At 41.0% G+C, this 14,601-nt stretch overlaps 1 protein-coding gene across 2 annotated transcripts; it reads left to right on the top strand.

Annotated features, from left to right (window-relative positions):
* Positions 1–470: 470 nt before the first annotated feature.
* Positions 471–13,876, top strand: LOC103145474 (transportin-2). Of its 2 annotated transcripts, XM_007562926.2 has the most exons (25): positions 471–575; positions 1,584–1,683; positions 2,464–2,539; positions 3,145–3,294; positions 3,525–3,631; positions 3,882–4,015; positions 4,306–4,387; positions 4,468–4,590; positions 4,686–4,804; positions 5,333–5,393; positions 5,545–5,719; positions 5,945–6,097; positions 7,092–7,317; positions 7,493–7,664; positions 8,008–8,094; positions 8,252–8,359; positions 8,448–8,606; positions 8,707–8,794; positions 8,930–9,028; positions 9,391–9,486; positions 9,578–9,653; positions 9,741–9,840; positions 9,933–10,007; positions 10,549–10,684; positions 10,902–13,876. In XM_007562926.2, the coding sequence occupies exons 2-24, from the start codon at positions 1,585–1,587 to the stop codon at positions 10,654–10,656; spliced, it is 2,673 nt and encodes an 890-aa protein (XP_007562988.1). In that variant the 5' UTR covers positions 471–575; position 1,584; the 3' UTR covers positions 10,657–10,684; positions 10,902–13,876. The 2 variants fall into 2 exon arrangements, with proteins under 2 accessions (XP_007562988.1, XP_016532342.1); XM_016676856.1 differs by lacking the exons at positions 471–575; positions 1,584–1,683; positions 2,464–2,539; positions 3,145–3,294 and having other exon boundaries at positions 3,539–3,631; positions 3,856–4,015.
* The last annotated feature ends 725 nt before the right edge of the window (positions 13,877–14,601 follow it).

The following is a 14,601-nucleotide window of genomic DNA, read 5'->3' as shown; positions in this document are numbered from 1 at the left end:
AACTTAGGCTTCATTTGGCGATAAATCATGTCTTGTGAACACTCAAATCAGCTTAGATAGCGTTCCCCCTTAATGAATTAATTAGAAAATTGTATTTTGTGCTTTCTTAGGTTATACACAAAAGTGGTTGATGATCTGACATACTTAGATGTAATAAGCCATGTCACAACCATTTCTCTGAAGTACACTAGACTACCCCTAGATACTTAAAAACAAAATATTCATTCAAGGAAGTTACCAGTTAAGACATTTGGAAGATACCGTTATTGCAATACAAAAGTCTAAAATGTCACAATCACCTAAGATACATTCATTTGCCAAATAACATCAGTAATGACACGAAATAATAAAAAGACGTTTTCGCTTTTTTTGTGAGAAAAAGTTTATAAAAATGGGAAGACTATTTTATTCATAGCGCAAGTTTTACATATAATCTCGCGTGACCTTAACTATCTGAAATCCTGTGCTTAACGGAAGCCGCTGTAGGTCAATTTAAGTCGGCGTGCTCATTTGAACTGATACGAAGCAGAAGACGGGCGGCCCAGCACTGATTATACAACTTTCCAATCAATATTGTAGGTACAGTTTCAGAGGGGCTTATTTTCAACAAAGTATGTTATTACGTCGTTCGCACTGCACTTTAGAAAACATGTTGATGAAGCAACTATCAAAATTAATGTCGACGTTAGCACGGCTAGTAATTTTAGCATTAGCAGCTTAGCGGCTAACGGTAGCCGGGAAAACGTGTTCAGCTAATTTTTAAAATTACTACTGAATTTGTGTCAGTAGCGTGTAACGTTAAACATGTGTTAGACACTTCTGGTTCTCAGAATAATTATAGATCGGGTCTGTTTTGTTACAGTCGGGGGAGTTATTAGTTTCAACCCGGGGCACATTGTGAGCACACCCGGGGGAACTACCTCACCGTGTAGGCCTGAAGTAGAAGGGCAACTTTTGCAGCATCAGGTCTGCTGTATTGAGTAGATCAATTAAAACATGCCACATGCTAAACTACCAGTGTATTATTCAGTCGGAATAACGCGCCATTATATTCTTTCTGGTGGTCGCATCGCGGTAGTCCCCGGTCGTAGCGCATTTGTTTCCTCATAACTTTTCTTTGCACGCGTCTCCTCCGATGACCCGCGTGTCTTTGGCCCACCCGCTGGCAACGAAATTTGGGCAAAAATATTGAGACCAGCTGTGTGGACTGGCGGACCGGGTGGCGTGGGGGCGGAGATAGGATTAACATGAGGTGGTTAAGCCGGGTCACGGAGATTTTAGCTGGTCGTGTGGTTTAATGGCTTTGTTTTTGTGCCGCAAACATGTTCTACTTAAAACCCATTTGCTAGCAGACAGGATTTGTTCCCACTTGAGCCAGCGCTGCGTTGGTGCCTGTAGAACGTAGCTCGTTGCTAGCCTGACTATACATGTGGATCGGAAATGATGCATTGAAACCACCTGACCTCCACTGATGGTTTTTGTATTCATACTGTCTGATCTGAAACCACATGCCTTCACCATATTCTGCGTGTTGCGTGCATCTCACCACACATGTTGAAGTGTAGCTGTTTCTGTGTCAATAGGATGGAGTGGCAGCCAGATGAACAGGGACTCCAGCAGGTCCTCCAGCTGCTTAAAGACTCCCAGTCGCCCAACACTGTCACACAAAGAGCAGTCCAACAAGTATCCTGCTGCAGTGTAATTTTAAGGGGTAACCCATCAGTTTCCAATACGGATTTGAGCAGATTCTGATTTCTCTTTCAGCACTAAAAAAAGAAGGTTTTAAAATGTTCTATAGTGTGTCTGCAATTTTTTGTGACCATTGGGAAGTCCATGAACGTTCTTCTAAAAATTAACACTGATCTCACAATTTAATTTGGCATTTTTACATTAACCTTAAATGTTGGTAGCATTGCTAAGACCAGAGTTTCCGTGTGTATTCCTTTAATTACTGTAGATTCATCCCTCCTCCCTGAGATTATCAAAAAGTTATAAAGATAGACATGCTATTTTGTGATGCATTTTGATAATGATAGAACATCTTTAAAAATCATTGCTGTTTAATTTTGGCAATAGATTCTTTGGTTAGATCTGTGTCTGCATACAGCCATAAACCTGCAAATGCTGCTTTTAGAAATTAAACTATCTCCTTGTCAAATGAACTCAGTTAATTTAAAAATACTTTATTAATCCTAAAGGGAAATTAAAGTAGTTACAATGTCAAAGTCTGGAGCCGAATATAAACCAGCCACCACCTGATTTGGCTGTGCATCTGTAAATGAGTGTGTCCTTTTGTAAAATTGATGCGAAGGATTAACAGTGGTTGTTGAATTCAATATTGAGCTAATTTGACATGTGTAGCACAAGCACTTTAACAAAGCTTGAGCTTCTAAACTTTAAACAGTTCCTCAGTGTGTTTCGTCTGATTTTGGTGAATAACATTGTCCTTAACTGCTTTACTAGAAACTTGAACAACTCAATCAGTTCCCCGATTTCAACAACTATCTCATCTTTGTCCTCACAAGACTGAAAACTGAAGGTAAGCATATGGCGTTTGGTTGAATTCAAACACTTCTCTAGGAATTTGAAGATGAACTTGTCATGTTTTGTTAATTCATACATGATTTTTACAAGCTGTCAACATGTCTTCCTTGCTTCACTAATCATGTTTGGGGACATTCTTCTACATGTGGAAATGTCAACAGGTCTGAAGTAGGCTGACGCAGTTCTAAGTCATTCTGTGCCTACACTTGAACTACAAGTGTTTAGCTTGGATTGTCCTTTCATTAGAATGTAAACAAAGACAGAAAATGACTAAATCAGCTGAATCTGTAACTTCGGCAGAGAATAAATCAAATCAAGATGACTGTCGCTAGCCTGTTGCTAGCCTGACTATACATGTGGATCGGAAATGATGCATTAAAACCACCTGACCTCCACTGATGGTTTTTGTATTCATACTGTCTGATCTGAAACCACATGCCTGCGTAACATGCACCAGATTCTTATGTCTGTCTTTTTATGCCCTTAATGCTTATGATGTTAACATACAAATCAGTAAATTCTCTAGAAGTGACTTTTTTTCTTTCATGTATTCCTCTCACCCGATTCGTACATCAATGTCTTTATTTCTTCTCTGCTCAGATGAGCCGACTCGCTCTTTGAGTGGTTTGATACTGAAGAACAATGTTAAGGCCCACTACCAGAACTTTCCTTCAGGAGTTTCCGATTTCATCAAGCGAGAATGCCTCAACAGCATCGGCGATCCGTCGCCGCTTATCCGGGCCACAATTGGTGAGTTTTTTTTTATTTTTTTTCCCCTACATAAATGAATGAAGCTAATGAGCTGTTCTCGTCATTTCTGTTACTTTCTGGAGATGATGCATTATAAACCTCTGAGTACCCGTGAAGGTCTTTGTATTCATACTGTCTGATCCAGAACACCTGCAAAAACTGACCGTATGTTTGATTTTTAAACGTGAGTGGAGGCTGGTGTATAATCTCTGCCTCCTCTGCTCTGCCAGGCATCCTCATCACTACGATCGCCTCCAAAGGAGAGCTGCAATCATGGCCAGAGCTGCTCCCACAGCTCTGCAACTTGCTCGACTCGGAGGATTACAACACTTGTGAGGTCAGTACCTACAGAGCTGCGACTTTTATAACTCTATTTTAGACAAAATCTACTTCCTGATGGCTAGCTGTACTTCTTTAGACCAACTTGTGAACAGTTTAAAGCTCGGATTGAAAGTTGAAATGTGTGCAGTGCTTTTAATCCCCATTTCTCTACGTCGATCTTCTGATTTCGTCTCGTTCTCTCCTCTGTGTCTCCGTCTATGTTTGCGTTTGATTTGACAGCCTTTCTGTGTATGTCCGTGTCTCAGGGCTCATTCGGGGCATTGCAGAAGATCTGCGAGGACTCGTCGGAGCTGCTGGACAGCGACGCTCTGAACAGGCCCCTCAACGTTATGATACCTAAATTTCTTCAGTTCTTCAAGCATTGCAGTCCAAAGATTAGGTACAGGAGAGAGCAGGAAATGCTACTTGTGTGTCTCATGCAGTTGGAGACGTTGTAGATGGTTTTTGCAGCTCCTAAAGTAATTCCTGACATCTTACTGTGATCAGAACTAGCAATCTGTCAGCAGCTTGGTTTCCCTTGTAAAGCAGTTTTTTCTTTTTTATTTTTTTTTGTAACTTTGAGAATGTTTTAAATGAGGGAAAATATTTATTCAGTGCAGAAAAAGGTTATATTTGTTTATTTAAAAAACAAAAATCTCTTCCATGCTGATGGACTGATTTTTCTTGCAGGTCCCACGCTATCGCCTGCGTGAACCAGTTCATCATCGGGAGAGCCCAGGCGCTCATGGACAACATTGACACCTTTATAGAGGTTAGTTGGTTTGTGACGGTCATTAAATGAGTGCATGCATTTTAAAACGGTTTGCATCCTTAACATTGCTTCCCTTCCAGAGTCTGTTTGTGCTGGCAGCAGATGAAGACTCTGAGGTCCGTAAGAACGTGTGCCGAGCGCTGGTCATGTTGCTGGAAGTCCGGATCGACCGCCTAATCCCACACATGCACAGCATCATTCAGGTGAGTTCAGGCCAGCAGGCGGCTTTAGAGAAGCTAAGCGAAAGTTTTGTCCATACTGGGCATCCGATGAACTCTGTTTTCTCCGTCTCCTACAGTATATGCTGCAGCGGACTCAGGATCCTGATGAGAACGTGGCTCTGGAAGCCTGCGAGTTCTGGTTGACTCTAGCAGAGCAACCCATTTGTAAGGAGGCGCTGTCTGGACATCTGGTGCAGTGAGTAACTTTTGCACTATTAGTGTAGTCTGGTGGTTTACTGTTGAATTTGGGGAATAAATTCAATCATCACCTGATCCAGGATTTCTTCGGATCGTATTGTAGGTTCTGAAAGGGTGGTTGTGTGTTTGTTGCAGAAGTGTGATGTGAAAGTGGTTCAGAGTTAACGAGTTCTACTTGCACACAAAACGCATTCAGTCACATGGTGGCAGCAGCAATGTTAGGCTAAGAAGTTGCTTAGCTTCTTCATGCAATTGGAAGATGGTCAGAGTCAATAGATGAAGCTTGATATCGTTCACATCCTTCAGGACGAAGCATGTTTGGTTTAGGACGGCCTAGTCAAATCCAATTAGTAAAGGCTTGCAGCTGCAACGTCCCCCTTTCGCTACTTTATATTGATCCGTCAACTAACTAAAGTCCCAACCAAATGCTTTGAAGTTTTGAGTAAACTCACAAACATGAACAAGTACAAAGGTTGTGAACACTTTAACAAGGCATTGTAACCAATTCATTCTTCTCCCTCTTTAGACTGATCCCTGTTCTAGTAAACGGAATGAAGTATTCAGAGATCGACATCATACTATTGAAGGTAAGAACAGTATTTGGTACTTTGCAGATGCTGAAGGTGTCTTACGCTCTTGCTGACGCACCTGAGGCATTCATGATTGAATTTACTGCAAAGAGCTCGTTATGACGGAGCAGCCAGCTTGGTGCTGAGGCGGTACTTCCTGCTTTTTCAGGGAGACGTGGAGGAAGACGAGGCGGTGCCGGACAGCGAGCAGGACATCAAGCCCCGCTTCCACAAGTCGCGCACTGTCACCTTGCAGCACGAAGGAGGGGAGGGCGAAGAGGACGAAGACATCGACGATGAGGATGATGATGACGACGACGATGCGCTGACTGACTGGAACCTGCGTAAGTAATGAGAAATTTAGTCACTGGGGTCAGAAAAGGATGTGTGTGTTTCTCAGGCTGCAAGTCTGGTCCTCATTTCAATTTTAGTAAAAGTAAGCGATTTATTTCTGAACCCACCTAATTGATTTTCAAATATGGAAACTGAAACCTCCCTTGTTAATCTGTCTATTTAAATAATCATGTGATTTATTCCCTCCCTTCTTTTGTGTTATTTTAAAATCATAGGAAAGTGTTCAGCTGCAGCTCTCGACGTTCTGGCCAACGTGTTCCGTGACGAGCTGCTGCCCCACCTTCTGCCGCTTCTGAAAGGGTTGCTCTTCCACCCGGACTGGGTCATCAAGGAGTCTGGCATCCTGGTGCTTGGAGCCATAGCTGAAGGTCAGATTAGCAGAATGTCCTTCTGTTGCTGCGGCATTTAATTCACATGCAGGCCAGATTGTATTGTTTTGTGGTGTTTGGGAGAATATCTATGAAATGGGATTTGTTGTTTTTAATCAGTTTGCTAAATCTTGCTAAAGTTAAACACAGACATCGATGTGTCAAACTTCACATCTATATTTATGTGTTCGAGATGCATCACTCTGAATTTTTGAGGGTGATTTCCAATCACGTATATTTTTCTTCGCTAATTCTAAGAGCAGCGTAAAACTTTTTTTCACCATTTATGTGATGCTGTTTAACTGCTGTAAAATGTTTTTACAATGAAGACAAGTAGTAGTTGAGTCTTTTTTTTAAATTATATTTTGAATAAATTTTGTGGTCAGTGTGGCTAGCTTTACCTAAACAGCCATATCTGTGTGTATTTCCTAGAGAATTTAAATGATTGCCCTTTGAACTCTGAGATTTCCATAAAGCTGTCGACAAATTCAGCTCCCAAGACCTTGTAGCTGTTGGCTATGGTGTCTTCAGCTATCCAAAGAAATATTGAAATGTTGAATTTCTGCATGGTGACCATTTTATTTTTAACTCATCAGTACCTGGACATGATGAAACACCCAGCTCATTGAAACAAAATGATACATTTTGTTCCCAAAACACATTCTGATCCAGATACTGAATAATTAATGACTCTAGTTGGTGCAGTGGAGCATTTGCTCACAGACTTGGCCCAGCAGTGCTTTAGCCATGCTGAAGTTTTGACATCAGAAATGCTGATCCTGTACAGGGAAGTGTTTAAGTTGTCAGATTTTGCTCTCCAGCTGATTTCTCTTCTCGTCTAACCAGCGAGGGCTGCCTTCTGTGTTTAAATGTTTATCGACATCTAGAACAGCTCATGAAGAAATCACTGTTACTTGTGCAGCCACTATCATTCAATTCGCTTTGTTTATTGTCAGATTGTCGAGGTAAATTTTCTCCTTTTCTTCTGGCCCAGGTTGCATGCAGGGCATGGTGCCCTACCTGCCTGAGCTCATCCCTCACCTCATCCAGAGTCTGAGCGACAAGAAGGCCCTGGTGCGCTCCATCGCCTGCTGGACCTTGAGTCGCTACGCGCATTGGGTGGTCTCCCAGCCCCCAGACTCCTACCTCAAGCCCCTCATGACGGAGCTCCTGAAACGCATCTTGGACAGCAACAAGAGGGTGCAGGAGGCCGCCTGCAGGTGAGCAGCTTTCCTCTCCTCCTCCGCTCCCCTTTATGTGAACATAATAACTTCTGCACATTGATTAACTATGATAGACTTTTTTCCCCTCCTCTGTCGCATGTTCTGCTTGTGCTAAGCTTTATGAATTACACCCAGATTGAGAAAAATAAGAATTTCCATCTTGGGTTTTCAGCTCCTTTGCCACCCTGGAGGAGGAGGCGTGCACAGAACTGGTCCCCTACCTGAGCTTCATCCTGGACACGCTGGTGTTTGCCTTCGGAAAGTACCAGCACAAGAATCTCCTCATCCTCTACGATGCTATCGGGACTTTGGCAGATTCAGTGGGTCACCATCTTAATCAACCTGTAAGTGTCGTCTTTTTTCTTTCCTTTCCTTTTTTTCCCCTCTTTCTTGCCTCTATGACCTCAGTTTTGTGATTTGAGTCCATTTGAGATGATGCGTTTAGATTTGCATAGACGAGACAATAATAGGCGGACTCTTGTCAGAGAATTTGCAAGTGTTTTGTCTGTTGCCATTGAAGCCGTGTCTTGTTGGAGGAAATTGAAATTGCAATTCTAACGTAAAAACAAACTAGGTCATAACTACTTTAGCAGTATTCTAATCCAGGAAAAAAAACTAAGTCTGTAAGACTTAGATTTTTTTTCTCTGCTTTATTTACTCATCACTAATCAGAGGCATGTTTTCTAGGAGTACATTCAGAAGCTGATGCCCCCTTTAATAGCAAAGTGGAATCAGCTAAAAGATGAAGACAAGGATCTTTTCCCATTATTAGAGGTGAGTATCTTTTGGGTAAAAATATATTGTCTCATCCAAAGCAAACGAGTACTTTTTATTTATTTTTTTTAAATTACCAAAATCATAAATTAAACCTGAGTTTTCTAGCTACCATCATGTTTAAGCAAACCCCCAAACTGCTGTGTTTTTCTTCCAGTGTCTGTCGTCCGTAGCGACAGCGCTGCAGAGCGGCTTCCTGCCGTATTGTGAGCCTGTTTATCAGCGCTGCGTCACGTTGGTCCAGAAGACGCTTGCTCAGGCCATGGTGAGAACCTGAACACACACTCTCCAAACATTTTTCTTCTCAAGAGTTTCCACACACGTGAAACTTACTCCCTCTCCTCTCTGTCCAGATGTACAACCAGCATCCTGACCAGTACGAGGCTCCAGACAAGGATTTTATGATCGTGGCCTTGGATCTGCTGAGTGGGCTTGCCGAGGGGCTCGGTGGCCACGTGGAGCAGCTAGTGGCTCGATCGAATATAATGACCCTTCTTTTTCAGTGCATGCAGGTGTGAACAGAATTTTTGACTCTTCACTTTTGTGGATATGTTTTTTTTTGTTTGTTTCTTCTACTTAAGTGTAACAGTGATTTCTCTGGTTCTGTCACAGGACACCATGCCTGAAGTGAGGCAAAGCTCCTTCGCCCTGCTGGGGGATCTAACCAAGGCGTGCTTCCTCCATGTGAAGCCCTGCATTGGTAAGTCACTTTAAATGTTACTTAGAAATAAAATTGTATCCGCTGTTGTCGTACGTGGCTCATTTTTAACTAATTAAGCCTGAAAATAAGTAACATTATCTTTTTGTAAGCATTCTGTGCTTTGCCTCCTTCCAGCTGAGTTTATGCCCATCCTGGGGCTCAACCTGAACCCAGAGTTTATCTCTGTGTGTAACAACGCCACCTGGGCCATCGGGGAGATCTCTATGCAAATGGGTAAGAGAGCTGCTCCTGGTTTAAATGACTTATTTCTGTTCTTAATTCAGTATCTGGACGTGATGAAACACCCAGCTCATTGATACACGATGATACATTTTGTTCCCAAAACATTTTCTGATCCAGATACTGAATACTTCATGGTTCTAGTTTAGGGTAGAGTCTAGTCTTGTAAGATAAGTGTATAAATGTTTCTTGTTTGGAAATTGTGTTGCTCTTTTGTCTTATGTATTTATACTTACATATGTATGTATAAGATATGAATATCAGTATCTTATAGAAGTACATACATCTGTTGCAGTATTTTTTATTTTTTTACTTCAGTTTTCTTCATTTGTCTTCTCTGCTCTTCCTCTGTGTAGGTGCAGAGATGCAGCCTTACGTCGGCATGGTCCTCCCTCATCTGGTGGAGATCATCAACAGACCCAACACACCCAAAACTCTGCTGGAAAACACAGGTACACACACGATCACCGACACACACGAGTTGTGCTCTGGACAGACCCACAGATGACCTGAAGCGTTTTTGTTGCATTTTCATGTCTGCAGCCATTACGATCGGCAGACTCGGGTTCGTCTGCCCTCAGGAAGTGGCCCCACAGCTGCAGCATTTCATCAGACCCTGGTGCGTCACTTGCAAAAGCTTCTATTTTTGAAAATAGTTTTAAAGCATATTTGTTTATAATGGTTTTTCTTTTTCTTTATATAAAAGGTGCACGTCATTGAGAAATATTAGAGATAACGAGGAGAAGGACTCGGCTTTTCGGGGAATCTGCGTTATGATTGGTGTCAATCCTGCAGGAGTTGTACAGGTGAGGTGATTTATTTCTGCTAAACATTTCCGATTATAAAACCACGCCAGTTCCATGTTGGTGTACTGAGAGAACAAATCTCATCTCTGCAGGACTTTATTTTCTTCTGTGACGCTGTGGCTTCATGGGTCAACCCAAAGGACGACCTGCGAGATATGTTTTATAAGGTAAGTGACAGATGAGGACTAATCCCAATCTTTCCCTGCTCGGTCTTTGCTCACCACACTGTGATGATCATTCATCAGACATTCGAAATCTGATTCCAAGGTGCGGATTATTATGATTCTGAGAAGTGTGGTTCAAACCTCTTTCACAAAACCCTCTCAAAGTTTATTGGTCTTTGAGAGGAAAAACTTATTACACCATTACCGATAAATTACTTTTTGAACAACAATATTATCGCTTATCGCAATAATTACTGTTACAATTTATTGTCCAGCAAAATTTATTGCTGGACAATAAATTTGTCCAGCAATTAGAGACAATTAGGCCTGTCTCTAATTGCCCTTAATACCTTCACCAGATGTATCTTGGTGTGATGTGACTTATTACCCCCATACCAAATATAATTTTAATCTTCTTTTTTTCCCCTCATTCTGGTTCTGTTCAACGTCACCTGATATAAATGGTCGCCCATTAGCCTTCCAGTGCAGATTCAGCTATGAAAGCGTGTTAAAGAGCTTAGATGTTTTTTGTTTTTCTCTGCAGATCCTGCATGGCTTCAAGGACCAGGTGGGGGAAGAGAACTGGCAGCAGTTCTCTGAGCAGTTCCCCCCTCTGTTGAAAGAGCGACTATCGGCCTGCTACGGTGTCTAATCCAACCCTTGTTCCACTGACCTGTCAAGTAAGTAAGTCCTTACCTTCGTAAGGTCATTTCCTCCAAGTCGAAAGCCTCTGGATGTGATGAAACACCCAGCTCATTGAGAACTAATGATACATTTTGTTCCCAATTTCATTGTTCTGATCCAGAATCCCACTCTTCACCAGTGTAGGTGTTTCTGACCAGTGAAGTTTCCCGTAAAAAGACTTATTTTTTTATTCTTTTTTTATTTTTCTTCCAGGTTCATGAAGGGGAGGGTAACAGGGGAACTCATTGCACTGCCCAAATCATGGGGAGAAAGTGGAGCTGGAGGGATGCGACTGGCCCCGATCCTCCAGTCTGCGGATGGCCTCCTTTTCCCCTGCGCCCTGTTTGTCTCTGAGGGAGGGTGGGATGAGGGCGGTAGCTGAGGGAGGGTAAACCAGGGATATATGTATACCTCTCGTAATAAATGCCTCACTGCTAGAAACTCAAAAGTGACTTTCGCCAACCGCAATCCAGGGATCTTCAGGGAGGTGAGGGCAACACAGCGGGATTGGGGTGGGGGGTGGGGGCAGAGTTCAGACCCTCCCCCCCTCCGTCTTCACGATTGGATTGTTCATACAAGTTAGTGACGTCTGGAAGGGGAGGGGGGTGGGCAGATGGGTACCAAAAGTAATTATCCGAACCAGCAAATACTACAAAGCATGTAGTTACGCTCACATGTAGCTGTTAAAACAGAAAACGGATGCTTTTACTTTGTAACGATGTGCACAGAACCTTTGCACCTTTTCCAAGAGAATTGCATACACCTTTCTATATGCACACTCACACAAACGCGCATCTCTGTTCATATGTACATTTCCGTCTGATCCGTAGATTTCCTTTCTAAGTGTAGGACTTTATTTCTTTCCCGTCAACAGAAGCAGTTAAGGTTTACGTCAACCCAGTTCCAACATACTATAATCCACATAACCTAGGCTTTAAGTTGCATGTTCACGTGAATGTCTCGTTTATTTGTAGCATTAATCGTCAGTTTTCGGGCCGTCTGCCGCTTTGGTTCGTGTGTCCCCCTCCGATCATTCTAATCATCGCCCCCTATAGTTTTAACCGAGGTTGTTTGCGTTAAGACCAGCTATAGATAGATTCAGGAAATAAGTTCATGTTTGATGCATCAAGATTGCTAATACTGTAAGCAGATCAAGAATCGTATTCGCTGCTGTGGCTTTGTTAGTATATTTAAAGAAACGGACTCGCTGACAGAAATCACCAAGAATGAGTTTCTACTGGTATAAATGCACTTTTTTTTTATTTTTTATTCCTGTTCCGATGAAATATAATTTCTATTGTAAGACGTACAGTGATAATATGCTGAAGTTGTTAGCTTCTCTGGATAAGTGACTTTTAGGACTGCTGTAAGCAAAATGATAATAAAGTTAAGAGTAAGACTTAAGCGAGGCCATAGATTCGTAACTCCTAAACGGGGATGAATAGGATCATAGGAAGAAGGCACTGCACCCATTAATGCATCGGAAAGGGTTTCTGCCTCTCTTCAAACTTCAGGGTTAGAGATGCACTGTGATCCGATTTTAGTGGCCAATTTCCGATCTCGATTGTGTGTTTTTTTTTGTTTTTTTTTTAATCTTTCAGCCACCAGTACTAGTTTTAGCCGATTCTGATTTCGGGTTTAAAACCCATTAATGCAAAGTAAGAATAAATGATAAACGTCACTTTTTTTTTTTATTCCAGTCTTAATATTAGCTGTGTTATTTGTAGTGTGAGAAGAGGAGGGTTCTTGCCATATGTGCTAGATTTACTACTTTAATGCAAAGATTGTATGTCGGCAGTCAGCATTACTGAAACAAGTGTCTCCTTGTGTATTCCCTAAAGAATGTAGATCCTTAAGGCCTTGGCAGACCTTACTGTTTGGAAACACAGATAAGGCTCAATTTATGCTATTTTTTTTTAGCTTTGGTCACTAAAAGAGATGTAAAGTTTTCACTGCAACCTCATATGGGGTGGTAGCCTTGAGTTAAAGAATAAAATAATTTCACATCAGAATATTAATCCTGTTTTTGCTTCTTTGTGGCTCTTGAAAGATGAATTATCCATACTGGGAGAGCAGTACTGCCACCATGTGGCGCTTTGCGGTAAAGGAGACCAAGAAACTAATTGAACATGTTAACTTTAAGGTTTCCAAAAAGTTGTGAACATATGCATTAAAAAATCAAATCTTGCTTTCTTGCAGCTTAAAAACCCCCAAATATGCTTTAATAGGTTGCAGAGCCTCCTCTAAATTCAATTTAAACATTATTGATATAGAAATTGGCTACCTTAGAGGAATCTTCACTTAAGAGTATTGCACATGGGGCATTCACTGACTGGGAAAATATCAGATATCCAAGATTGAACCTTTTTTTTCTTTTCTTTCTTTTCTCAGTGCATCTCTATTCTTGGTTATTGATGTTTGAGGCATCCCTGATCTTAAACATTAGAGTTTTAGCAGTTTTCTAGCTTGGCTGCTGGACTTACATGGTACTGCTCCTGCTTCCTATCAAACTAGTGATTGTTGCCATATGTTCTCTTGTTGATACTGTGTAGGCTACGTCTGGGAATGCTGGGCGTCATTTTAATTCTTAGATTACACTGGTTACCTTATCCGTGGGAGTGTTGGTTATATTTTTTAAGTTCTTGTCCATAGTTGATGGTTACATTGGAGGTGTGTGTGTGGATTTTTGTCTGTTGGTGTTTACAGAAGTACTACTTAGACAAAATTTTGCACCAGCCCTACTCTGAAATTGTTCTAGGGAGTACAGTCTGACTCATGCCTGCTTTCATGTAACCCCCAGATGCATTTGGTTGCCAGTCAGCAAGTGATTTTGGTTGTCAGGTTGCTTAAAAAAAAAAAAAAAAAAACTCCAAAGATGAAGGTGTTTTCATAAAAATAGATCTATTCCTGCCTGATTGAATAAAGAGATGCCAGCTTCTGTTGATGGATTATGCATTTTGTAGGTTGTGATTTTTTTTTTTTTTTTTTTTTTTTGAGGGGGGTTCCTTCCACAAATGTGATGGATTATTTTTTTTTTTTTGTTACTGATATGACTGTTTAGGACCTGAAACCACTTTCTGCAGCATCACAGTGAGACCACGGCTCATTTGGAGGTGCAAAAGAAAGCATTGACAAGCGCTCACAAGTGAAATTGTGCCGTATACAGTTGAATGTTTAATTCGGTTCTTTAAAAAAAAAAAAAAAAGAAAAAGTAAACTCCAATGTATGCTCTGTTTTTCCACTTATTTTCTTTCTTGTTTTTGTTTACGTTCATGACAGTTTTTTTTTATTTATTTTGATTTGTTTTATATATTTTATTGTGCTATTGTGCACAATTTTTTATTTTTTTGGATTTCAAAAGTTTTTTTTTTCTTTTTATTCTTTTTATTTAAAGAGAAGCTTTCTTTTGTTTTACAGCTTATCATCTGATTATGTTACATTTGATGTGGGCTGAAGGCAAGTCAACGCCAGGAGATAATTTGAGGGGGAAATGTGGAAAACAAATCAACCTTTTTCTATTCTAAAGCTTGGCAAATGAATTTAATTTCTTTTTTGCTGACCTGTGGTGCAGGTGGGATTTGATCTGATGTACCCTTATGTAGTAATTGTGAAGAGGGGAAACCTTTTCCTTTTTAGATCTTTGAGTTGGCTGAAAGTTTTGTACCGTAAATGATAAATATATAGAACAATCATTGTGTTGAGAGTAACATCTGAAACCTGTCTTGTTTGGATTATGTGCCACGGCACCTGACAACAATATGGAATGAATGCCACTCTTAGAGACTTCATGAGCAGTTTTTTTGCTTTTAAATTTCTACAAAATAAAACGTGAATTATCCTGGAGTTGGAGTTTTTTTTTTTCCTGTATTTTATTTTTTTGCCTTGAATTATAAATTACTAGTGTAAGTACATC

This window comes from Poecilia formosa, unplaced genomic scaffold, assembly GCF_000485575.1.
Source record: "Poecilia formosa unplaced genomic scaffold, Poecilia_formosa-5.1.2 Scaffold142, whole genome shotgun sequence".
Classification (NCBI taxonomy): Eukaryota; Metazoa; Chordata; class Actinopteri; order Cyprinodontiformes; family Poeciliidae; genus Poecilia; species Poecilia formosa.
This window is presented reverse-complemented; position numbering and strand designations above follow the sequence as displayed.